The sequence below is a fragment of the Ambystoma mexicanum genome, chromosome 12, assembly GCF_040938575.1.
Source record: "Ambystoma mexicanum isolate Mex_15411 chromosome 12, UKY_AmexF1_1, whole genome shotgun sequence".
Classification (NCBI taxonomy): Eukaryota; Metazoa; Chordata; class Amphibia; order Caudata; family Ambystomatidae; genus Ambystoma; species Ambystoma mexicanum.
Genome location: NC_090936.1, coordinates 435229890 through 435257316, shown reverse-complemented (window position 1 = coordinate 435257316; position 27427 = coordinate 435229890). Strand labels below are relative to the sequence as shown.

General features: G+C 48.0%; 1 protein-coding gene across 3 annotated transcripts in view; it reads left to right on the top strand.

The window, feature by feature from the left end:
* Positions 1 to 27427, top strand: part of RAD52 (RAD52 homolog, DNA repair protein) — a 632693-nt gene that overhangs the window by 428134 nt on the left and 177132 nt on the right. For all 3 annotated transcript variants that reach the window (XM_069628612.1, XM_069628610.1, XM_069628611.1), the window contains exons 6-7: positions 10357 to 10475; positions 15474 to 15549. In XM_069628612.1, coding sequence (XP_069484713.1) covers positions 10357 to 10475; positions 15474 to 15549 — 195 coding nt within the window. The remainder of the gene's footprint in view (positions 1 to 10356; positions 10476 to 15473; positions 15550 to 27427) is intronic.

Below are 27427 nucleotides of genomic sequence, written 5' to 3'. Positions count from 1 at the left end.
TGAGTCCTGGTTACAAGAGCCTTACCGAGAGTCTTTAGCTCACTATCTTTCACAGAGGAGAAATATCCCAAACATATCAGTCTTAGTCCTGCACTGCCATTTTCCCCCATGAAAATCAATAAGTATGTTTTACCAAACTTCAAGATTCTAAATAAAAATAAATACTTATAACAGTTGAGAATAATCCACATGAGAGCTGACAAAGTGCTTATCCTATTGAAGGGTTGTCCTACCAATTCACTGTTGAACATCTGACCATGACCCTTGTTGGATATTTGTTAACCAGAGAACAGTCTCGGAGGCTTCTCCAGTGGCCCGCTCTCCATCCAGCAAAACAGTCTAAAAATTGCAGCCTTATTCAGAATCACTTTGATCCACTTTTCCTTGGCTAGTGCTTTAGGTTGTTTAAAAGACTTCTGTTTATCCAGTACTTCTTTAAGATAATTGGGGTAAACTGATAATGGCTTGCCCCCCCCCCCCAAGTACAAGAACCTTCCCTCTTGCAGCCTTCAAGAGCCGTTCTTTAGTATTAACCTTAGTAAGGGCCAGCAAAATCTGTCAAGGCTTGCCTGGTACTGGTTTCCCCACTCTATAGGCAAAATCCACATGAGAGAGAGTCAGAATATCAGTTCCAAAAACCCCTGTGGACCGCACTGACAACAAAGGCCTCCTTTTTTAAACTTTACTTTACTTTAGTATATGTGTAACGCGCATCCATAAACCCGTGGGTGTGAGGGCGCAGACAAGACAAACAAGACAATTAACATGTAGGAGCCAGGAGGTAAGGGGGTATCCCCCACCAGGTAGAAAGGAAGAAGAATAGGCTACTTATCGAAACAGCCAGGTCTGAGCTCTTTGTTTAAACAGGCTCAGAGACGAAGAACCTCTCAACGATACCGGTAAGGTGATCCATAGTATAGGAGCTGCGCCAAAAAAACGCTCCTCCCTGAACCTTCTTAGTTTTGCATTTAGGAAGGAATAAGAAGTTTTGGTTACTGGATTTCAAACTTCTATAGTTAGTTTTTTCCCTAATGTGATCTTGGAGGTAGGTCGGCATGGTCCCCATTCTACACTTGAATGTGATGACCAGAAGCCTGAAAGTAATTCATGCCTCCACAGGGAGCCAGTGAAGCGCGCGTCGAGAATCTGTTAAATGGGAGAGTAAGGTTAGACCTGTAACGACTCTCACGGCACCATTTTGGGCCACTTGGAGTCTATTGATGGGTGCTTTGCTGGCTTCTGCCAGGAGACTACACTAGTAATCTATTTTTGCACCTATTATTGCTCGCGCAATCGCTTCCGCATTGTCTTGAGAGATTTGTGGTCTCAGGTGAGCTAACAATTTAATATAGGATGTTGCCGAAGCAACGGTGCATCCTACATAAGGTTTCATATTCAGTACCTGGTCAAGAACAGCTCCCAGGATTTTGACCTTAGGGAGTGTGGAGATGTCTACATCCCTCAACTGAAAGTGCTTATAAGCTGGGTCCAGCTTGGAAAGAGTACCTACTGAACGCACAACCATAAGTTCCGTTTTGCCATGATTGAGCGCCAAATTGTTCTGCATCATCCAACGCTCAATAATAGCAAAAATTCTATTCAATTCCATATCGTCTTGGCGGTGACACCCTATGAACGGAATGACACATTGTGTGTCATCTGCATAATTGGAGAATAGGACCCCTTCCTGTTCAAGATGCTCAAAGAAAGGGGCCATAAAGATGTTATAGATGCACAGCGAGGTGCAAGCCCCCTGCGGTACTCCAAAAAGCACGGGGATAGGCGGAGCCATCACGTTATCTGCACTAACCCTACTGACTCTATTGGAAAGGAAGGATAGCATCCATTGAACTGCTGCCGAAGAAAAATGTGTGACTTCCTTCAGCCGCTCGGCCAGGATGGTATGATCGACAACGTGGAAGGCTGCGGATTGATCCAAAGAGTTAAGCAAGGATGCAAGACCTTTGTCCATTCTCTTTAGTAACTTCGATTTTAGGTCTAATAACAGGGTTTCGGTGCCAAAACCCTGTCTAAAACCCGATTGCAGAGGGTTTAAGACAGGGAAAAGGTTAAGGTGCTGAGCAATCTGTGAATAGGCCACTCGATCGAGGATTTTGATAAGGAAGGGAGTGTTAGTTATAGGCCTATAATTAGCGTGAATACCTTGGTCCAGGCCAGGTTTTTTTTAACAGTGGTGTAACCCAAGCCTGTTTCAGCTCGTTGGAAACCATACCAGTTGTAAGGGATGAATTAATTAATTTACAAATGGACTGGACTAAAGTAGGAGGGTAGGTCTTAATGATGGAGGAGCAGGGACCGCCTGTACATTTAGTAGCCTTAAGCTTGGCAATTACCAGAGCGAAGTCCTCCATAGTAATTGGCCTAAACTTAAATATAGGGATAGCCTTGTCTCTAACAAAGGCTTTACAATCCCTAATGTCCCCATTATCGGCAATCGGAGCTTTTTTAATTGAGATACCTTCTCGAATCCCCTCCAGTTTCAGAGATATTGCGTTCTGAATATTGAGACACCACTTATCGTCTTTAATAATAGTGGAAGCTTTCGGTTGGGGTGTAATCCCTTGCTCTTTAAGAATCTTAAACAATTCCCTCGAATCTGAGGTTGCCTGAGAGATTCTTAGATTATGGTACGTCTTCTTAGCTGCCGCTATGGCTGCCTTATAATTCTTAGAGGCGCTTTTAAATTTCATTAGTGCTGATGATGTTTGATTGGCCTTCCAGATATAAAATAGTTTGTGGGAAAAGGCTTTTACGATTTGTAATTCAGGGGAGAACCATGGTTTGCTTCTTTCATAAGTCAAATGCTTAACATTACATACTAATCCAGAGTGTACATATTTCGGCTTAATTTTGGTAGGGAAAGGTACTGTAAAGGAGAAATGCACAAAGGCATGATCTGACCTGGGACAGGGGGGATACCAAGACATCATGACAAGACATATTAGCAACTGATATCCAAGCAAGGGTATGACCTAATATGTGAGTACGATCTTGAATAATTTGACTCAAACCAAGTTCTTTGAGCAATTGTGAAAGCTCTGAGGCCATGATATGATATGATATGGCATTTATAATGCGCCTATACACAAGTGTTTTCTTGGCGCGACGAGGCAAGGGAGGACATACAACGATGCTACTAGGCTAGGTGTCATTCAGATTGCGCAAGTGCGTGGGAAGGGGGCAGGGAGAATGCAGTACATGGGAATAGATAATAACAATAAATAAGTAGCGGCCAGCAAGTGGCAAGTGCAGGGTTAGTGCAGACATCGGGTGTTAAGGGCTGGTAGGGGGACTCTAGGGATACAGAAACAGTCCTCAAGTGCAGGGGTTGCCAGGCGGGCAGTGCAGGTGTGTGACGCTGGCGGGGGGAGGGCCAGCGTAATTCAGGTTACAGCTAGGAGGTCAGCAGAGCAGAGGAGGAGAAAAAGCAGAAGCAACGAGAATAGTTTTGAGGTGCTTCCGGAACCGGAGATGGTTCTGCTCAAGTTTAAGGGAAGCATGGAGGCTGTTCCAGAGGGAGGCACCCGCTGAGGAAAGAGATCTACCACCAACTCGTTGCTTGGAGAAGCGACTGACCCTGAGGGAGTTGGAGGCGGATGAGCGAAGAGTTCGAGATGGAAGATATTTAGGAAGAGAGAGTTGAAGGTATTGAGGCCCCAGGCCACAGAAGGCCTTGTGGACGTTGCAGAGGGGTCATCCGCATGTTCTAGCCAAGAGCGCTAAAGTGAAATTTACCTTACCAGAGTCTAGATCTGTATGTTCATCCAGACTGACCAGGCGCAAGTTCCTACGTCGTGATATCAGGCCCATTCATAGGGCTCTATACTTTGCTTTTGAAAGTTCCAGTTTCAAGTCATTATATGCCCTAAAACCGCCAGTGATTTAAGCACCCAAGCCCCCAGCACCCACCTCTATCTTAGAGGCTTGACCCTGCAGATGATTGACCTTCTGAGTGAATTCAGATAGAGTGGACTTACTCTTACGTCCTGTCCCCTTTCCTCCCTACTATATGGGCGTCCCTCGCGAGGGACGGGAGACCAAACTTTTTTCACCAGAAAAACCTTATTCCCCTTTAAATTTAGAGGCGCACAGGGGCGTGGCCCTGGGAGCCTGCGCTCGCCTGACTCCGTCCACCGGCGCCACTCCTCAGTCCACGTTTCCGCGTCGACTGGTTCGGGCCGATTTCACCAGCGCTCCTGGGTTTGGCTTCGGCCATGTAATACCACGCGCTCTTCCCCGGTTGTTCTTCTATCTTGTTTTTTCTTTTTCTTCTAGATACCTGATCCTCAGCCACGCTCCTCTTCGGCGCATGTCGACTTCAATGGGCTTCAGCAGGTGTCCAGCCTGCGAGGGGCTCTTCCACACATCAGACCTCCACATCCTTTGCCTCCGCTGCCTTGGCCCCGACCACGGCTGGGAAGGTTGCTCAGCGTGCGACCCCTTGACACCTCAGGCACTGAAGAACAGGCTAGCTAGGTGAAGAGAGCTCTTCCAGACTTCACCTCCTAAGGACCTGAAGGACTTTGTCAAACTTCATTCGAGGCCTTAGGTAAGGCCTCTCTCTATTCACCATCGCACCCCGCAAGGGCAACTCCTTTCCAAAGAAGCGCCCGACCGGCAGGGGCCTGTCGGGCTCTAGTACCAGCACACGTACCGAGGCTAGTCCAGCTACCGGCCTCGGTGCTGGCTGAGGGACCGCAAGGTTCTTGTACTGGGGTTACACCCAAGGGGCAATGCCCTAGTTCAGGCATCATGTCTGAGAGGGCACCTTTATGCAGAACTACCAACAGTTCTGCCGAGGGCCCTGTGCCTTCCAGGCCTCGGCCTAAGGTGCGGGATAATCCTTAAGATCCAACACCAAGCATCTTGGACAGGGCTGGTTTCAGCGAGCCAGGCACCACGACTTCGGCACGTGGCATGCAGCTCCACAAAATGGCTGCCGCGCCACACAAAATGGCTGCTCGTCTGATGCGACCTCTAGCAGAGCGGTTCGAGGAACGAGTCAAAAGGTGGGACTGTGGTCAACCAGGTTTGTGGCCTACAGCATATCCATCAGCAGCGCAGGGCAGGTTCCCCCTGCATACCAGACATAGTGCGCCCTGGCCCCAGCAGCCCGTGGCCACTCCATCAATATCTCCTGCCACCTCCTCAGCCTCCGAAGACAGGTTCTTTGAAAGGTTTCTGGCACTGATGTGAATGCCACAGATGGGATATATCCTTCGGGATGCTATCAGTGACATGCTCCCGGTTACCCCACCGGTACCCTAGTCATTCCTCCAGTGGCTCTGGTGCCTCGGGCCCCAGCGCTTCCTTTGCCGGCTCCTGCTCTGGCCCCCATGCCACCAGCAGTACAGGCGGTTCCACAGGCTCCGGTTCCCACACCGCAGCCCACGGCACCCAGTACCCCTCCACCAGTTCTGGATCCTCCGAGCACTCAGGCGGACACAGATGAGGAGGATGACCCCGACACACCATCGTCAGCGAAGGCTTTCCACGAATGCCTTGCGGCCCTGTCAGAATACCTGGGCCTTCCTGAGCCTGAGGTTCAGCAGCCCAAGGAGGGGGTCCTGGCAGAGGTCCTCACGCTAAGGCCCCCCTCCAAGATGGGGATCCTTATGCAGAATGACGTTGTTGCTGTGGCCAAGAAAGGGTGGCTCAAGCCGCATTCAGTCCAAACTGTCTATTGGCGCCTCAATGCCAAGTACAGGCAGGTAGAGAGGGATACACTCTTGCTTTCGGCTCATGCTCAGCCGCACTCCTCTGTGATCGCTGCAGCATCACTCTATTCTAAGCCTCAGTCCTCCTCGGCTACCTCGTCCTCGGCGCTGCTATGCAAATGAGGAGAAGATCTTGGAGGCGTATGGGAAAAAGCTGTACTCCAACGCCTCCCTGCACTTGTGTCTGGCCAATGCTGATGCCATGCTGGCAGCTGCTAACCAAAGGCTCTGGTGGGAAATCGCAGACTTCCTCCCGAAACTTCACCCCAAAGCCAGGCTCGCCTCAAAGCGGGACTATGAGAAGCCAGGCTGGTAGCGTCTGACATCATGGAGTCCTCAGTGGCTGGGCCATCTGCATCGCCACGCACATGAGAAGGATGGCCTGGCTCCGGGCTACGAAGTTCAACCCAGACATCCAGGAACGCATATTGGACCTTCCATTCGAGGGTAGTGACCTTTCACTCCTCCACCGATGAAGAATTAGATAAAAAGAACAGCTCACAGATCGCTAAGTCTTTATCTATTCTTACAAAGGCTACGCCCAAGGCGTACACCCAGTCCAACCCACGCTCCGACAAGGGGCGGGTGCCTGGAGGGTTCTGAGGCTTCCAGGAACAGAGGTCCAGGCAACCTGACTGTTCCCCCGAATCAGCATTGGAGGAAACGACAAAAAGGGGAGGGGGAGCAAGGGGTTTTTCCGATTCCCCCTCCTCCTCAGCAGCCTCAGAGGGAAAAAAGGCATGACACGCCCCTTCGGATCCACGTGTCTCAGGGGGGCAGGCTTGCCTCTCACGTGCAATTTTTGTTTCCAAATTTTTTCAGACCCCTGGATCCTAACTGTAATCTCCACGGGGTACTTCCGACCAGTCCCTTCCTCTCCTCCCTCCTCCCCCCTCCCCTCCTCTCCCACAGATTGGGACAGCAACTCTGTTGGCGGAAGTCCATTTGCTTGTCGAGAGCTGGACAGTGGAAGAAGTGCCAGCCTCCCAGAGATGATTGTGCTTCTATTCCAGGATTTTCGCCATACAGAAGAAGAACCAGGCTGGCCTGAGAGTTGTGTTGGACCTTTCCACCCTCAACCTCTCCCTACCTCTACAAAAATTAAAGATGGTTACGCCAGCTCTCATTGCGGAGACACTGAACAGGGGACACTGGATGTGCTCCCTGGATCTGAAGGACATGTATCTACACGTCCCGATTTGGCAGCCTCATCGGTCCTTTCTGCACTTCAGGATCATGGTCTGCCCTTTCCAGTACGAGGTTCTACCCTTCGGCCTCAACTCAGCCCCCAGGGTATTCACCAGACTGATGAATGAAATGGCGGCTCTCCTCAGGGCCCAGGGCCACCACATCTACCCATATCTCGACTACTGGCTTGTCGGGGACTCCTCTCCGGAGGCGGTTCTTCACACCTCCTCCGCTCTTATGAACACACTCCACGACCTGGGGTTTACTATCAATCTCAAGTCTCAGCTGCAACCCACGCAGAAGCTGACCTTCCCGGGCCTCATCTGGGACGCCGTCTCCGAGACAGTGTTTTCCTCAGAGGACAAGATCACGGCCATCAAGAGAGCTACTATGCACTTCCTCTTTGGGACTGTGACTTTGGCCTGGTGGTACCAACACCCACTGGGCATTATGGCAGTGGTCTTTCTGGCCGTCCCCCATACAAGACTCAGAATGAGGAGGCAGCAGCTGCACTTCGCAGCTTCCTGGAATCAGGAGAGGGGCTCACAATCGGAGCCTGTGGACATTCCCACGTCTCTCCACCCGGACCTCCTCTGGTGGTCAGCGGACTTCAACCTATGGAAGGGCAAGCTCTTCCAGCAGCCTCTCCCTCGGGTCACTGTCAATACAGACTCCTCCCTCAAGAGCTGGGGAGCCACTCTGGACAACCACAGCATCTATGCAGTCTGGACCTGGCAGGAACAGGAGTCCCACATCAACTGGCTAGAGTTGAAGGCCAAATGGCTGGCCCTCAAAGCCTTCCTCCTTCTCATAGTGGGCAAGAGAGTACTTATCCAGACGGACAACTTCACCAGCATGTACTATGTGAACAAGCAGGGTGGTACCAGATCCCCTCCACTTAGCAACCTTGCGATCAGCACGTGGGAGTGGGCCATGGAGAACATAATCTACCTCATGGCTGTCCACCTCCTGGGGGAAGCCAACCTGGAGGCGGACAGACTCAGCAGACTGGGGCAGACAATTACGAGTGGCAATTGAAAGACCTGGTACTGGAGGAAATCTTCCGCAGATGGGGGGGACCTCCAAGTGAATCTATTTGCCTCCCACGTCAACACGAAATGCCCCGGCTCCCTGGGCGATGCCTTCCAGCTACAGTGGAACTACATGAGGGCGTACGCCTTCCCGTCCACCTCCCTGGTCCAGGGTGATCTGCAGTATAAAGCAATCGTGTCATCTCAGCATCATTTTGATAGCTCCTTGGTGGCCAGCGAGACCATGGTTCTCCGAGTTGCTCAGCCTATCAGACTGGCCTCCCATTCACCTCCTACTGGGCCCAGCTCTGCTCCTGACACAGCAGGGGGGCATGGTCCCCCACCCTGCTCCTCACAAGCTAGCCCTTGCAGCGTGGTTCCTGAACAGGTCACTCTGAAACACTTGAACCTATCGCAGGCCAACCTGGAGATCATACAGGGCGCCAGAAGTAAAGCTACCAGGAGCCAATACAAGAGGAAATGGTCTACATTCTGTCATTGGGCCAGCTCTAAGGAGATAGACCCTCTCAAGTGCTCTTTGGATGATGTCCTCTCCTTTTTGGCACACCATACACACTCTGGAGTGCAAGTCGACACATGCCGTACTTACCTGGCAGCCATAGGTGCCTACAGAAATTCAGAGGAGGGTCTATTTTCCTCCTAACCCGGTGGTCAAGCGGCACCTGGCGGGCCTCCACCCACTCTACCTGCGCATAAAGAGGCCTCACCCAGCCTGGGAACTCAACGTGGTATTGGGCGCATTGGTCCACAAACAATTTGAGCCAATGGCATCCGCTGAGATCAAGTGGGTAACCCTAAAGACCGCTCTGCTCGTGGGCCTCACCTTAGCATGCACGGCCAGTGAGATCCAGGCCCTCATGGCCTCAGAGCACTACACCACTTTTCACAAGGACAAGGTGGTCCTCCGGACGCACCCTGCCTTCCTACCCAGGGTCTCATCCGCCTTCCACCTTAATGAGGAGATTGTTCTACCTATTTTCTTCTCTGATGCCAAGGATGAACCTCAGAGTGTTGCATCGCCTCGATGTCAAACGCGCTCTGAAGTATTACTTGGACAGGACCAGGGATTTCCAAAAGTCAAATGCCCTTTTTGTCAATTTCAGAGGTGCAAGGCCAGGGTATCGGGCTTCCAAGGCCTCCAGCTCAGGTGTATGGTTGCAGCCATCAAGGAGGCCTATGAGGGGCAGCACAAGCCAGTTCCGGCTAATTTGAATGCTCATGCTATCAGGGCCAAGAGCATGGCTGTTGCGTTCCAACGCCATGTTCCGTGGCAGGTCATCAGTAGGGCGGCCACCTGGGCCACCCCCTTGGCTTTTGGCAAGCACTACTGTCTGGATGTCGCCTCTAGGTCAAACGCTGCTTTCGGTCGGGGTTTTGAGAAACCCTTTTCCTTAAGGAGGGCCCCTGCTCCACCCTAGGGCTACACTCAGTTGTAAACACCCATACAGTATGGAGGAAAGGGGACGGGACGTAAGAGTAATTAATAGTTACTCATCATAGTGACTAACGTACTCTTAGTCCATAGTCCCCTTTCCTCCATACATCCCACCATCCTTCCCTAATAATACTGGTGTCATTGGGCAATGTTGCATATTGTCGATGCGTCTACGGGGACTGAGGAGTGGCGCCGGTGTGCGGAGTCAGGCGAGCACATGCTCCCAGGGCCGCACGCCTCTAAATTTAAAAGGGAAGAAGGTTTTGCTAGTGAAAAAGGTTCCGTCTCCCGTCCCTCGTGAGGGACACCCATACAGTATGGAGGAAAGGAGACTATGGACTTACGTTAGTCACTACGGTGAGTAACTATTAATTGACTTTACCTACATCTTGGGCTACACTCAACAATAATGTATAGATGTCTTGTATGCCTGGTACATCTCCCATTCTGGCAACAACTTGCTTGGGTTTCTTGGGGGTCAGGTTCTTTGCTGCATCAACACTTTTTGGCATTCATTATCTTCAGAAAAAACCTTTAAAGAGCTGCTGGCTTAGGCTGCTGATCCAGCGGCTGACATTCCAGAATGAACTTGCCATTCCAAGCATACTTAAAGAAAGCGACTGTAAATCCAACCTGTTGCTGCGAGATGAATCCAAAAGAAACTGTAACCAGACCCAATATGCGGTGTGGCTGGAGACCAGACCATCCTGATATCACTGGACCACTTGACAACAAGAAATGTAGTAAAACATACAAAATGCATGCCTAGTCTAATGTCATATTTTGTTGAATCATGACTTCATCTGGGGGCATGCGTCCAGAATCAGAAGATTTGTAGTAATGAGCAGCAATTTGATTGTGGGTTGTTGTCAGATGGCTAAATAACCTACCTTCTCGGTCTACTGATGCTGACAACCATTTTACATGTTTCATCTCCACTTAGGATGGCTCTTATCATGAAGATGTGGGTTACGGTGTCAGCGAGGGGCTGAAATCCAAAGCTCTATCACTTGAAAAGGCACGAAAGGAGGCTGTGACTGATGGACTGAAGAGGGCCCTTAAGTAAGCACTTTATTTTCTGAAAAGCATGGCACCAGTTAATTCCAATCTTAGATACCAGGATATTCTTTTATCTCTTCTTACACCCAGCACAGCTTGCCAACCTCCTGTTTTTTCTCTCTTCAATCTTTATTGGGCTTTGCAAACTGTAGATGACACTCCTTTGTGTACGACTTCCACTTTTTGATCCCGGGTACAGCTCTCACTTGGTTCCACTCTTACCTTTCTTCAGTCCATTTTTCAGTTGTCTGAAAAGATGCATCATCCACCTTTTCTATGGGATTCCACAAGATTCTCTTTTGAGAACTCTTCATTTTGTTAGACACTATCCCTCTTGCCTCATCTCGTAGTGCTCACCAAAAAGTTATTTACCCTACAGTATGCATTTCCTCGCCATCTGCTGCTTTTAGCGCTGGATTTCAATGTAAGCGATCTGCGAATTACCAACTGCAACTTTCTGGTTCATAATGGCAGGAAAGGGTATCTGCGGCAGTTGTTTACTAAATGTATTTTTTAAATTGATTATCCAAACTTGTTCTGTCTTGCCTCCACTGCAACAGTTCATATTAATGTATACTTATCTCGGCTCTACTGATTCTCTACTCCTCAGCACTTACACCATCACTTTCTTTGTCTTGTCGTATTTTTAACCCCCTGTGTTCTCTGGATTTACTCTCATACCTCTTTCTGTCTACTAAGATGTAGTTGGCGTTCATCTGTCAGTCTACTTTATTTTCTGTTTGACCTGCTCAATTGCAATGGCAAGAAATCTAATACCGTTATGCCCAATAGCCTTTAAGAGCTTTGGGTTGTTTTCTGTTTATATGAAATTAGTACCCGACCCGGCAGGGGTTGGGGGATGTCAGCCTCCCAGCCAATGAGGAGACTCTGGACAGGGGGGATTACCAGCAGGTAATCCCGCTGCCCTGAGCCTCCTCCGGGCTGGAGGTTGCCATCTTCCCCATCGGGGAACAAGGTAAGTGCTCCCCATCCACAGATTCTCCCCATTCCCCCACTTACCTTCTTTTGGATACTTTTCAGGAGCAGACGTGTTGGGAACACTATTGTCCCCATCATGTCTTCACCCGATCTGCGACACTCCGCCATGGAAAGGAAGAAGGGACACATGTAGTCCCTTCTCACATTTGATGGTGGCCATTTTGTTTGTTTACTCTGTTTTTAAACTATTTTCAATGGCCACCATGGAAAGGGAGAACAGGATTAGTTTCGCAACTGAAAAAATATATCTTTTAGTATCCTGGTCTTATGGGCGTGGGTACCAATAGCAATAAGCCCTTTGCAGGGAGGGCATTAACTGCTTCAGGTAATGCTCCGGGGCCTGCGTTATGGGCCCTGGATCATTAACTGAAACGGTAATGCCCCCTCTGCGAAGGGCTCATTGCTTAATTAGTACCAGCGCCCATCTTTAGATCTAGGATTAGATGGGCGTTTTTCAAACCTAATTGAAGTTCAATAAACACCCTTGAAGTGTGATCACTTGTGTCTCTCTTACTGTTTGATACCATGCCTTCCTTAAACTAGCCGGTTGTAGTATGGGGGGGTCGTGGTGAGACCTTTGTAACCTTTGCAGCAGTTTCAACAGTGCTCAGTAAGTTGCTCTACTTCCATGTTCATGGCTGGCCATCAGCAATGTTTGCGTTGATGCCATTTTGTGAGCATCATGCTTAGTAGTCCTCATGCACTCTGTCAACTAGTGGTCTTCTCAGAGAAGTTGGAGACATAAAGATGTAATTTTCCACCACCAAGCCAGATTCCATATTTAGTTCTTCCACACATTTCCTATATAGCTGCAGCATGGGCTCTAAATTCTTCTCAATGTTCCATCTGTCCGCAATGTAGACCTTTACTTCTTTATTTATTGGAGTATTGATTTGGCAGGCCGTGGTGCTGCTGTACTATTGATATTCCTTGAAGGCGCAGCCAATAAAAGGAGCATCTCTGAGGGTTGCCATCACACATTCTTGCTTGTCCCAATCGTTGGTGTCAGCTACACACGCACATAAAACATACCGATTTGCCTACATTGCCAAACTGCAAGAGTTGATATTCTTCGTACTGCTTTTACTTTGTGGATTCAGGGGTCTGTCATCAAGTGAAACCTCATAACCCACACATCCATAAGGATGTGTTTTGTGGCCTATGTACTCTCCAGCTGCTCCTTCTCAATTACTTATCATTCTTTTCAGAATTACTGAGGGCTCTAGAAGTGGAACCTTCAGTACCACATACTACTTGTGCGTCTTTCCGCAGCAGGCCCAAAGTCGTTCGTGTTAACAGTCTTTATTCATCCCTCTTCGGGGTATGCATTGTGATTTCATTGTCATCCCTTCTGGTTTGAAGTTCCTTGGGCCCGTCTTCACTTACGTCCCCTGGTGTCTTATCTTCTCTCTCACTGGCTCCCGACGTCTCCGCTTTCGAGGCTTTGATTTCAGTGTCCCCAGCGCTGCGGGTCTCCCTGCTATGGTGGCTGGGGGTTCCAATTTTAAAGGTTGAGGTGTCCCTGGTCCTTCCTCCTGTGGCCACTCTTACTACCGACGCCAGCAGAATGGGTTGGGGGGGTTGACATTTGGGGGGTCCTCTCAGCTCAGGGGTTGTGGGATCTGGGGAGAGCCGCCGATCATCCAATTGGCGAGAGTTGTGTGCCATTCTCTGAGCTCGGGTGTACTTCGAGGGGTTGCTGGAAGGTCGGGCGGTTTTGGTCCGAACGGACCATAAACGGCCTTGGCATATGTCAACCGCCAAGGGGGTTCTGGCCGCTCCTTGGATGCTCTGGCAGCTCAGATAGGCACCTCGGGGGAATCGCATCTGGTGTCTCTGGTGGCCTCACATATCAGGGGGGTGGAAAATGTTCTAGCAGATTTTCTCAGCCGCCGGTTTCCCTCCTCTGCGGAACTGGTCCTGTCGGCCCAGGTCATTGCGGAGATCTGTGTCAGATTAGGGACCCCTGTTCTAGACCTGTTTGCATCCACGGCCTCAGCAAAGGTTCCCCTCTTCTGCTCTCGGTTTCAGGCCGAGGGGATTTGGGGGGTGGATGTCCTCTCTGTACAGTGGCCTTGGGGTTTCCTTTATGCTTTTCCGCCTATTCCCCTTCTGCCCCGTATGGTTCAGCGCATCAGAGTGTCCAGGGTGACTGTGTTGTTGTTAGCTCTGTTCTGGTCCCGCCAGAGTTGGTTCCCCTCTCTGTTGGAGCTTCGGAATCAGCCAAGGTTCCTGGGACCGAAGTGGCCGTGTCCCATTCAAGGGGGATCTGCGGTTGGAAGTCCGCCGGATGCAATGGCAGTGTGGCTATTGCTCGGTCTAGGCTGATATCTCGGGAGTTCTCAGGTCCTGTAGTTGAGTCCATAATGAATGCTCTTAGACTCTCCACTCTGAAGCTGTACAGCAGGCATTGGGGCCATTTCTGAGACAGGTGTGGGCGGTCTGGGATCCCTCCCTTGCATTCTGGCCTCCCCGCTATCCTTCAGTTACTCCTGGAGGGGTTTGACAAGGGCCTGGCGGTTTCCGATGCTTCGCTCTCAGTGGGCCTCCATTAAATTCCTTTTGGGGGACTCTGATGGTCACTTGGATTAGGATGTGTTGGTGGGGTAGCTGCTCCGGGGTTTTTTCTTCTTCCCGTCCTTGTACTTATATAGGGCTCCCTCTTGTTTTACGGTTCCTTCAAGGGTCTCCTTTTGAGCCCATTTCCAAGATTGATATTGAACATCTTACACTGAAGGCTGCCTTTCTTATTGCCATCACTTCTGCCCGTAGGCTTGGGGAGATTGGGGCTCTGTTATGTCGCCCTCTTTTCCTGAGGGTGCTGCCGAACTCCGTGGTGCTGAGGTGTGATCCGAAGTTTCTCCCTAAAGTTGTTTCTAGGTTTTCACACCTCTCAGGATCTGGTTCTCCCTGCCTTCTTTCAAGATTGAAAAAGTCTGAGGGGGGTGTATTGGCATAACATTGATGTCCGACGGGCAGTGTTGGAGTATTTGGCTAGGATTGCTCTTTTCCGCCAATCTGAAAGTCTTCTGATTACTTTTGGCCTTGCTGCGGCTGGGCGTAAGGCATTTGTGGTTTCCATTTGCTAGTGGTTCTGTGTTTTGGTCTCCATGGCCTACGTGGCTTCTGGCCTGCCTGTGCCTGCGCACGTTCAGGGGTGGTCCACCAGGGGTTTGGCGGCTTCCTGGAACGATGCAAGTAGGGTTTCTCTGCAAGAGATTTGTAGGGCTGCCGCCTGGGCTAGTCTAAGCACTTTCATATACCACTATGGGTTGAGTTTCTCCCACTCGGGGGGTTGGTTCCTTCGGGGTTGTTTTGTCTGTGGGGATCTGAATTAAGAGTTATTGTGGGTGTGTGTTTTGCTGCACTGTTTTTGACTCTGTCTCATTGGGACCTTTTCACTGTTGCTTCTTTGGTATACCTCATGAGGTAAGTACTGGGACGGGGAAGAGTGGACGTGGAGGTAATGCTCTGATTACTTACTGGTGATCTTCATTACTCCTCGTCCTACTCTTCCTCGTCACCGTACTGACGACCCACCTCACCCTCCCTGTGGGGAAGGTCCCATGCTCCGGCTTGGTAATATGAAATTGAGTGACGTGGACGTGGGGGATGAGTTATAGGGATTTAAAGAAATAGAAGAAGGTCCTGTGTTGGAGGCAGGGGCCTCATGAGGTAAGTACTGTGACGAGGAAGAGTATGACTAGGCTTAATGAAGATTACTGGTAAGTAATCAGAGCATCTTCAACCTTGCTTCTCCAGATGCTCTGGGCTACGACTCCCTAGGATCTCTCCAAATTGATTTTGCTGACTATGGCCGATGGGAGTTGTAGTCCAAAACATCTCAAGAGCTAAAGCTTGCATTCCCTTTTATATACACTGTATACAACCTTGGAGTTCATTTTTAATTCAAGAAACCGTGAATATGATAAAATAACACAAAATGAATTATTACGTTTTTTCTGACACATCATGACTCAACACCTTGTTTTTCCTCTGCAGGTGCTTTGGGAATGTTCTTGGGAACTGCATTATGGACAAAGATTACCTCCGTTCTGTGAACAAGCTCCCTCGTTTGGTAGGTTGCCTGTATTTACTCAGTAAACAAGGTTTGAAAAGACAGACGTCCTCCCTGATCATCCTCAGGTTAGCTTCAGAGGCTGAGTTTTTGAAAACGTGATCCTGCAGGTTGCTTGACTAGAGAGCAGCGCCCTCATCTGGCCGTATCTGGGGTACACCAGTGCACATATTTGCGCTTTCAACACATTTCGTTATTTCATGCATGTGGGAGTATGCAGCACATTTTTGAGCGTGCAACATTTAATGCGAATGCCCCAACGCATTACTACTTACCATCTGGCAGTGTCCCCATGGCAGAGGTGGTGTCATATGTGAGTTTATCAATTATGCCAACCATGAATGGATTGGTGGTGACTCCTTGAATTAATTTCTTCTCTGCAGCCGTTTCTTTGATAAGGTCACGTCGTTCACATGGTGACATCGAAGTCATTAATCTCCGAATTCTTTCGCAATAAAGCTCCTTGACATAGTATGCTGAAGCTGTACAGAAACTGACAAGCGTGGGGTTTTCATTGTACCAAATGTTCAACTGTACAATTAGGCTTATAAATTAAATAAACTGAACTCGCCTTTTGGGAGAAATAATGAGTTTTCCAAAACTACTTGATTATTGCCGAAACTGGCCCGATAGATTTCTAAACCAAAAAGGGTGACCTGAAATATTACAACACACTCTGTTTGTAGAGTCTTCAGGCATAAATGAGAAACTGGGGGATATGCTAAAAAGCATGAAGATCCCAGGCACTCGCCACTGAGTTTTCCTGTTGCAACAAAGGCTGTTGGTATTTATTTCAGATGTGCATTTGTATTTAGGTCAAGGTCCCACTAGCAGAGATGGGTCAGTTGTTTAAAGGAATGGTCACCCCTTGTACTCCCCCCCCCACAAATCACCGGTACATGTGCTTCACAGCTCATAGCAATGTATTTGTGTGTTTTTCTATGGAGCATCACTTACATTACGATGCACTTAGCATTGCAGCCCACCTGTGTTCACCACTGCCATCTTGTGTTAATGTAAAGTCCAACGTTGCCACGTTAAGCTTGAATAGTCGAGAAGCACATGCCAGAGCACACTCCTCTGCTTGTGATGCCTGTGGCAGCCTTACATTTACACAATCGCGTATCCCCATGGCAAGGTGGAAGATGCTTTGGCCTGTAATGCATCGCCACACAGCCTTTCTCTGTTTAAGCTTTCTTATCTAATCTAAACTAATTGTGTAGCTTTCAGCAAATCGCTTTCTAAATCTTGGTGAAACTACAACGCACTCTAATCTGCTACATTAGCTGGATTAAGTGTTTAATGTTACTTTGCTTTACTGATGCATCATGTCATTTTTCTAGTAATACTACACATCAGCATGTATCTGTTTCAACAATTTTCTACAATGAAAGGATCTTCCACTGCTACGTCTGGATTTCACTTCGCATTCACTGCAGAATCTGTTTATTGTGAAAACATTTTGTTTCTCCACATATGGCTCTCATCTTGTTAGGCTAATAAGCCGTTTGATTACCATTGTTACATCATTTATAATACGTTTTGCAAATACATGTTTCAATTATTTTTGAGCTAATGCATATTTTAACTGTACCCTTTCAAGCAGGCCTCTACTGTTGGCCTTCATCAATATTCCATCTTTCATTTACCAAGTCCATTTCCATTTACAATGGCCGGTCTTCATGCATTAATGTTCGATCCTGAGTACACAGATGAAAAAATGAAAACAAGATGAAGTCAAGAACTAATGGAGCAAGGCAATGATAGTGAGGACATATTCTCTGAACAGAGAATCAGTTGAGTGAGTGACATCTTTACTTGGTGTCAGTGTCATTGTGAACAGATGACCACATTAGCTGAAAACACTTGTAGAGCCTATCTATCCAACGAATGTTCCCTTCAGCAGTGCAGTAAACAGCAATGGGAATTAAAGGGGCAGTTCACTGAAAAATTGTATTGTGTAAAAAGATGTTCCATAACCAAAAATATATATATAACAAATATATATTTTTTGTAAGTTCCTGTGTAGAATCGTTAGGAAATTAGCCGCAAAGTCTTTTTTTTTTAACATTAGGAGGCTGCCATTTTGAGAAATGAAGCAGCCTCCTGTGTTCATGTTAAGCTCTGCTCTCGCAGCAATAATAAAGCAAAAGCCCCTTACTCAGAGCTTTTGGTTATTACTGGTTAGGCTCCTGCCCTGTACTGCTGGTAAGTGAGTGCTGCCACCTCCTGCCCTTCTTTTTGTGTTATTCCTGCTTTACTGGGGTCCCTCGGCCCAGGGGAGCCGGCGAGACTGAAAGCGAAAGTCCGGCAATTATAAAACAGTGCTGCACGCGTTGTATTAATAGCTGCTGCACCTTTATTTTTAAGTCTGCTAGTCCCCCCCGGCCAGGGGACCTCGGGAGACTTAAAGTGAAAATACCAGCAATTATAAATACTAAGCCGCTCGCCAGCTCGCGGCGTAGTATTTATAACTGCTGGTACTATCGTTTTAAGTTTCCTGTGCTCTTGAAACTTAAATAGAAAGTCACAGCAGTTATGAAGATTCCGCTGGTGGCCGGCGAAGTATTTCTAACTGCGTGCCTTTCATTTTACATTTTCTGTGCTCCCCTGGACCTTGGGAGCACAGGAAACCTAAAAAGAAAGTCAAGGCGATAATAAGCACTGTGGCAGCCATCTCTCTTCGTGTTAAGCCATGCTCTCCGGCAGCAGGAAGCAAACGCTCCCAGTAGGGGGCGATTGCTTGATTTATGCAAGAGCAGAGCTTAACATGAATAGAGGAGGCTCCTTCATTTCACAAAATGGATGCCCCATATCATATCAAAACTTTGAGCCACATTTCCCAACAAATTTACATATGAACTTTAAAAAAAATATTGTGTGTGTATATATATATATATATATATATATATATATATATATATATATATATATATATATATATATATATATTTCTGAGGCTTGTGGAATCTGCTTAGATCACATGCTGTGCCTAGGCCGACATCTAGTGGAAGCTGCAGAGTATTACAGTTTGTTTTTCGAAACTCGAAAATGGGCGTCGACACAGGGCGTGCCAGTAATACTATCCCTAGTGTGACGTCCACTGTACCCAAGATCCCTCACGCGTCTAGGATCCTCAGATTGTTTTTTTCCGCCATACTGGTCGGAAGCATTTTGCGGAGTCCCCTGGCCTTAGCCATACTTTTGCTAAAATAATTAATTTACATCCTTCCCCATCCCAGCGTCGAACTTCGACACTCGACGCCGGCTGGAGAAGAAATCGACCATCGGCTGCTGCATGATGGATTTGGGCCTCGGCCCGGGTCTTGGAAGGCCTCTGGCCTCGGCCCTGCAAGTAGGGAGAGTGGGGGGTTGTACATACTCTACACTCTTGGTATATAGGTACACCTTGTACATTTCCTACACTTAACAGCCCGCTGCCTCAAGGTGCGTATGGAGGGTACCCCTTTTCAATTCTGCCCCAAGTGCAATCGCAAATACCCTTGGGTCGACAGGCACGCCACGTGCAATCTCTGCTTGCCGAAGGACCACCCCGAAGCGAACTGCAGAGCGTGTAATAGGTTTAAACCTAAGACACTTAAGGACCGTTCGACGAAGCGTTGGGCCCACCACGCCAGGCAGGCGGCCATGGCAGCAGGGGGCGACTTCAGCGACGCCCTACTTTCAGACGGCGAGGGCATTACGGCGTCGAAAGACAGCCGAGCGCAAGTCCCTGACCTCGGAAGGTCGTCCAGCAGGGCGGCTATGGGAAAGACCCCCGGCGACACAAGCGCTTCACACACCACACACACTAAACACACGAAGTCCAACCGAGACTCGACGATGTCGAGTTCTCGGAAAGAGGCACAAACAGAACGGTCCGATTCGGTGTCCTCTGGGCGTTCTCGATCGAGATTGCCGCATGACTCCAGGCAATCATCCACTCTTGCCAAGAGTGCCTCGCTTCCTAGGCTAACAGAAGTTCGATCGTCGGAGGACGAAGACGACTTCCACCCCCAGGCCGCGCTCCAGGATTCAGAGCCCGCAGACAAGATCAGCGAGGGCCCACGATCGAAGGACAGGGACCCTACCCCCGATCCTCGACGCCATGCGTCGAAAAACTCCGGAGCCACAAAAGGACAGGGAAAACACTTTTCCACTCACTGGGAGGGGGGAAAACAGCAGAAGAGGCAGCCTTTGCACTCTTCCACACCTGTGAAACACACCACTCCCCCTAAACATACAGACAAGACCAGGTCTGCTGATATGTCTAAAACCAGCAAATCTACTCAGGATAAATCCCCTAGACTTGCTGAGAGAGTCATTCCCAGTTCCAAGAAATGGTCCAGTGAAGACATAGATAGGGTCATGTCAAGGATGTCTTCTTTGGCTGATTTTTACGATAAATATCCAGACCATTTCCTTTCGTATCATCCACAAGGGGCGACACCCTCAGGCTCTAATGATCCTATCCCCCCGAGTAAGAAGCCCCGGTTTGAAACACCGATGAGGTCTACAAACCCCTTCGAGGTACAACCATACTCACTGTATCAAGGAGAGGCTTCCTTTGGTGAGGACCAAGAATTTGGCTTAGTAGAAGAACAAACCGGGACGGGCTACTATGGGGATGATGAGGACCAAGAAGAGGAAGAGGAAGACCCTGAAACTACAGAGTAGATTCCCCGGTAGAAAACGAAGCCCCGGTTACCGACTCCCCTGTCGATAACCAACCCCTCCTAAACGAGGTTCTCGCACGTGCAGCAGAACATTTCCATATTGACACCCACGGTGTCCAGGAGGAGAGGGACTTCGCAGAGGAGTTAGTGGGAGAAAGGAGGCCTGTTGCCCAGACCATCCCTATCCTTAAGTCCATTCAGCGAAGAATAGACCCGTCCCTGGTGAACCCGAACCTCACCAGAGCAGTCAATCCCAGGGTTGAAAAAACTTTTCAAGGCAGCCCAGTCTGACCCTCTCTATATAAGAGGACATCTGAAGCCAGACTCCCTAGTTGTCACTAACACTCGTAAGAGGGCTGGAACACCCTTGTCATCGTCCAAAGCTCCTCCCGACAAGGAGAGCAAAAAAGTGCACCAGCAACCCAACTCAATGAACCTGGAAGCATGGCTCCTGAGGTCATAGAGTTTGGACATCTCAATTTACCACAGAGGTGTATGGACATCCTAAAGGAATCTAGGAAACCAAACACAAGGCACTGTTACTTTGACAAGTGGAAGAGGTTCGTTATCTGGCGCCAGAGTAGACCAATCAACCCTGTTGATTGCACTCCTTCCACTATTGTTACATACATGCTCCACCTGCTAGATGCAGGATTGGTTTTTAACTCACTGAAAGTACACCTGGCAGCCCTGTCGGCATACACCACTTCCCATAGCAAGGTCTCGTGGTGGAAAGTACCAGTAGTTAAAGCCTTCATGGAAGGAGTAAAGAGACTTCACCCTCCTATTTCAAACCCACCACCAGGGTGGGACCTTAATGTGGTGCTAGCCAAGCTCATGGGACCCCCTTTTGAGCCCATGCATAAAAGCAGTCTCAAACACCTGACTTATAAAACGGCCTTCTTAGTAGCTATTACTTCTATAAGAAGGGTCAGTGAAATTCAGGCTCTGTCAGTGCAGGATCCCTTCTTTACTGTCCATAAAGACAAACTGGTTTTACGCACACATCCTAGGGTCTCACCTAAGTTTATATCAAAATTCCATGTAAACCAGTCCATCGAGCTTCCGGCTTTCTTCCAGGACCCTCAAAGCTCGGCTGAGGTGAAACTACACACCCTAGATGTGCGTAGGGCGGTCCTCTACTATGTAAATAAAACCAGACTGCTAAGAAAAACAGATCAACTGTTTGTCTCCGTAGCTACAGGCAGAGCGGGGGATCGCGTCTCTAAAGGTGCCATCTCGAAGTGGATTATTAACTGTATCCAGCTGTGTTACTCACTCTCTGAAAGAACTCTGCCTTTCACGCCAAGAGCCCACTCTACTAGAGGCATTGGGGCCACTCTGGCTTTCATTGCAAATGTACCCCTTGACACCATTTGCAAAGCAGCTACTTGGAGCTCTATTCACACTTTTACTCAGCATTACTGCATTGACACCCATTCCAAGGCAGATACACAAGTGGGACAAGCGGTTCTAAGACACTTATTTGCTCATGACCCTTCTCACATCCCACCTCCTTCTTCAGGTACTGCTCGCTAATCTATGCACAGCATGTGATCTAAGCAGATTCCACAAGCCTCAGAAGGGATACATTACTCACCGTAATCGTATTTCTGATGCTTGTATCTGCTTAGATTCACATGCGACCCACCCTTCCTCCCCTCTGAGAGAAGGCGCATGGTTGCTTGTAGTCTTACCTTTCTATCTATCCGCTTGGATTATCTGTACTCACGCTACTCCTCATGCTACCTCATGTCAGAAAAAATACAATCTGAGGATCCTAGACGCGTGAGGGATCTTGGGTACAGTGGACGTCACACTAGGGATAGTATTACTGGCACGCCCTGTGTCGACGCCCATTTTTGAGTTTCGAGAAACAAACTAATACTCCGCAGCTTCCACTAGATGTCGGCCTATGCACAGCATGTGAGTCTAAGCAGATACAAGCATCAGAAATACGATTACGGTGAGTAATGTATCATATATATATATATATATATATATATATATATATATATTTGATTATGGTCCATCTTTTTAAACTATAACATTTTTGAGTGAACTAGCCCTTTAGGAAGCAGGTTTTATTCGTTCTGTTGCTCGTATGCGGATGACCTTGATGCATGAACTTCTGGAGACTGTTCGTCTACATTTCCAAATAAATGAGTCCGTATTGCATGTTTGCCAAACAATATTGCCCCAAACCCAAACATCACTGTCCTTTTACCAGCTCAACAGCATGTATTCTTTTTCACTTTGCGATAGCACTAATGTTCCTTCAACATGTTCCTTCGTCTTAACCTGCATTTCCTATGTCTTACCGAAAACCTGGATCCCTCCTCACAACTTTACTGTCCCTGCTTCTCTCACCACCTCCTCTTCATCCTTCTCTCATATCTCTCTCTTCAGGTTGTGGCGGTGGCATTGGCCTTCTCTTCCACCATAAATACCTTTCTTCTACCTCCTCACAGCCTATACCTACCTTCCCTTCCTTCGAATACCTATACAAATCTTTTACTTCCCCTCACCCTAGCTCCTCTCTAATCATCAATCGGCCTCCTAGCCCCCTTTCTTCCTTCTACGACAACCTTGATCACCTCCTTTCACTTATCTCTCCCTCACCCTCTCCTATAACTGTACTTGGTGACTTTAATCTTCACCTCCCTACTCCCCTCAATCCTCCCCTCTTTTCTCCATCCTTGATCTCCTTTCCCCTCTCCCTTCCTCTCCTACTCACTCTTCTGGCTCCACTCTTCATTTTATCTCCAACTCAACCTACCCCTCTCCTAGAAGGAGCCTTGGAAAATGTGATCTGTGGATGTGGTCCCACTGCTTGTTTAAGATCATCATCAGTGAGTAAAATCGGCCAATGTTTTGACAGAATAGACCGAATACCTTTAGATTGATGATTAAACTTGGTAATAAATCTGATATTCTCCTTTTTTGATATTTTAAAGTGCGCAATGTTCCACCGTAGAAAATCTAACCAACCTGTCCCCGAGTTTTGCTTTGCTGTGTACTTCGCTCTGGACGAGAGAGAGTTTGAATGTCAGGGATTTTGGTATATAAAACAGAATGGCAACAGAACCCCCAGAATGACTTATGCAGAAAAAACATGAAGTCCACATGTAAGATAAAACTCCAAAAGCAGTTGGAACAATCTACACGCATTCTGTGCAACAAAACAGGGTCAGAAGGGGAAATCCACAAGGTGACAAAATTGACATGGAGTAAGGCAGGGCAATTGAGGAAGGTCAGAGTCAAGCAAATATCAGTAAAAACAATTAAACACTAGTCGCAGCCATAAAACCAAACTGAGAAGTGCTGAGCTACAAATTCTTAAGTTCTGGGATGCTGGCAAGACCGCAATGCCATTGGCTGGTGTTCTGGAGGACATGCTGATGTCACGCCATGTCCCTGATGGCTGCAAGGAAAGCGCCGCTAATGTCAACTATCGCCCTGGAACCTGATGAGGAAGGCACTGCATTCCGCTGGCCTGGCCAAGTCACCACAGTAACTGTTAATGCCTTTGTGGCGGAACCGTAAGTAGATGCCTGCGAGTAAAACCTATTCAGATGGATTGTGGCAACAAGGTTCATACGAACTGTGTTGGCTTGATACTGAATGTTTAATAAATAAATCTTAGAAATAGGCCTGGGGGTGACCTTTTTCGTGAGCTGCCACAAGTTTCTTGGGGTACTGACTGAGTATGTAATCTTGTTGCGTTTTAATGCTCGGTGGAAGACATTATTGTGATGAATTTGCAAACAGTACAGCACTGACGGTACAAAATGAATGCTGTAGCCTTGTGGCAGACTTAAGGTTACAAATGTGGGTAAGACGGGCAAAAAGCAGGGTGTCGCTTTTGAAAAGAAAATATCTTTGGTTTAAATGTAGTTTTTACAATAATATCTGCTGGGCAAGTGTACCTTTCCACAAAAACCTGTTAACTAGATGAGGTTCTAATAATCAACGGGCGCACAAATGTCCAGTCAAATATTGTTGCTCACTCTCATCTGTTACTACTTCCGTTATATTGGTTGTCTGTGAGAAACCTGAGGCATTTTTCCCAGCCTATTCCCAGGGATCCTTTGTTCAGGTGGCCAGGGGAGGGCCATCGCTGTTGGATCCCAACCCTGGTGGCGGACGAGCGAGGTAGGATCACCTGGGAAGAGGGTCCTTGGGGACTTTGGGAGACATGCCCTAAGGCGAGACATGGTATTCCTCCCGTTCTGATGCTCCTCTACCCGACATCCCCTCAGTTGTCATGGGATATTGTCAGCAGAGTCCCATCATACCTCAGTACCTTTCTGTAAGAAATAAGGGAAAACGACCAGGGAAATTAAAACCCATTAGAAAATCCATTTACCCATCACAATACATTTACCCCCTTCATCTGGACAAAAACCTACTTTTCTTTTCCATGATCGCCAGGAAAACCTCGAACTCCCACAATCCCTACTTCCATTCTCGAAGTCTAACTACTGGAACGAAGAAGAGGCAGATGGGAGTCTAGAGGATTAACCATAGGAATCAATGGGCAATAGATTCCTATGGCCAGTCTCCATGTTGTCCCGATAATGAAGTCAAGCACAGTCAGGCAGGGAGGGACAACTGCTCACACCTGACTCCAATCAACTCTTTCAAAGAGTATTAAAGGTCAGACACCCCAGAACACTCTGAGCGAGCTGGGGAAGCTGAAGGAACTGTGAAGACCAGAAGGAGAAGTCGGCAGCTGGTCGAACCTTGGGAAGACAGAAGAGGGTCGGACTTCCAAGACACTGAAGACGCTCAGTAGAAAGGGGGCTACAGTGTGGCAGGGGAGCCGCGCACCAGGGAACCAAAACTCCAGCTACACTTTTCTGGTAGTGTTTAAATCAGTGCTTGCTCCCTCAGTGAGTCCAGAAACCCAGGTAGTTTAGGGGCGGATGCTGGGACCCTGACCTCAAGTGAATCCCCCCATTGAAGACCCAATAACACCTCATCACTGAGAGTAAAAGATGGAGACCCTGTGACTTGAGGGAAGCTAAGGCGGGATAACCTGCTGTGTCAAGAACTTTGTGCAAATCCCAAAAGTGCCTGTAACTGGTGAAGTGGGAACAAAACCTTGAATGTGCATTCTGGAACTGGTGGTCCAAAAGAGCGAAGCTCTGGGACAGAAAGAGACTGGGGCGAAAAAGAGCGGCTCTGGTGCAGCAGCAGCAGTGTAAGCTGAAGAAAACGAGGGGTCCAGAGACTGTATGAGAGAAAGAGAAACTACAGGAAAGCCAAGTAGAAAAACCCTGTTTTCCACCCACCAATGAGAAACCTGCTGTATCCTTTATTGAGGCCTTGAGGAAATGTCTGCTCTACTCTCTACGAACAGCTGGATTGAGAAGACACGTAAACATTGAAACTGCGAGTTTGAAGTACAAGAGCCAAATTAATAGACAGGATTCATCCCGACGGAGGGAAGCCACTTAGAATTGTAAAATATTTAATTTTGAACTGTACAAGTAACAAAAGGAACTACAGCTACCAGCAGTCACTGGTAAAAGAAGGTAGTACTGTGAAAGTCAAAGTGGTCCGGTATGGTTTAAGTAAACCCCATGCTGTCTCGAAAGCCTTTGACGATAAAAGCTTGGAGAACGGAAAGCCCAAAGTGCCAAGTAAGAGAAGTCTGTGTTTGAAAAGCAAAGTGAACTTTGTTTGAAGGTGGAGGAAGCCTGTGTTTTAACGAGGTTTTGAGAATCTTTTTTTGTTTGATAAAGACTTTGGTGTGAGACCAGCTGAACCATTGAGGTGTGTCCTCATGCCAAAGAAGCCAGAGTGTGCACGAAGCTCGAGCGTGCTGCCTTGTCCCGTGCTGAAAGCGTGGGGAAGAGAGGCCCACTGCTCAACTGTCCTGACATATGTTTTCTTGAACATCTTTCCTGTTTGCATACACTACTGTCCCACACCATTTTGTATTTAGAAGTAAGGATTGGCAATAGTTTTATTAGCATGGGCCCTTTTATTTTGACAGACTCAACTAGGACTGCTTTATTATTATTTGATGGTTGTAGCTTGCTCCCATCCTTAGATTTAGGTTTAGATGGGTGTTTAACCAACATGTTGAAATTTAAGAAACACCTTTGAACAGTGTTTCATTTGTGTCGGTCTTCATTGATGATACCAAGCCTTTCCTTACGTGGTCCCTGATTTTGAGTGTTCGAAAGATGCCGCAACGTCAGTGCCTCTCTTCTGAAGGTACATCCAGTGTGGCAACTTCTCTTGCGAGATCCATCCGCCATGTTTAAAGTATCACAAACTTTCATACTCCTCTTGTTCGCTTTCCACATGCTACTCAGTATGTAATGTTTGTTTGCTGCCTCTCAATAGACCACTCTGAAACACCTGGTGCACAGTAAAAAATAGACCATAAATAAATACCTACTTCACAGCGATAGCGAGTAACGCACCAGCAACACCACTAACAGTAAATCTCCTTGGGATCTAGATAATTATCTTATCTCACCTTAAACAATTGGCAGAGAGAGGTAGAAACCATGTCATGCTCCAAATACTAGCGAATCCTCTTCAAAACGTGTCAAAAACTCAACTGTTTAGGCAGTTATTCAGGGAGCAGTGTAAAAAGACTGACATGTTTGGCATTTAACCACTTAAGTTCCAAGGACGAGTTATCTGGTCCTTTTTGGCACTGATGTTTGTGCGATCGAGGCAAAGCAGCGATTGCACAAAACCGAAATCCAAGCCCCGGGCTATGTGAGGATGTTCCTCCTCACGGCCCAGGGGTTGGATTTCCTTCAGTGTTACGTCAATGTGCGTAATGCGTGCTGACTGTAAATTTTACCGCCGCAGCCATTCTGGTTGCAGCGGTGACATGGAAAGTGAGTTCCTCCCTCGATCTGTCATTTCTATGCCGTTCTGATCAAGGGAGGTGTCGTTGGAAAGGGGGTCTCTCCCCTTTCCAACAACACCTTCTTTGAAGCATTGCTGGGTGTGGATCGCTCGATCTGCGCCCAGCAAGCAATGCTATTAGACCACAAGAGATCTGTATTCGAAGTGAGGGGGGAGTTAGGGGACCTCTTCCCCTCCCCCCCCGGCCCCGAAAGCATGGGGCAGTACGTCCCCCCCCCAGATGTGCACACTTATGTGGGTTACCATCCCCAAGCACAGCAGCAGTCCCAGGGAGCCCCGGCAGGGATCCCAACCTTTCCCGG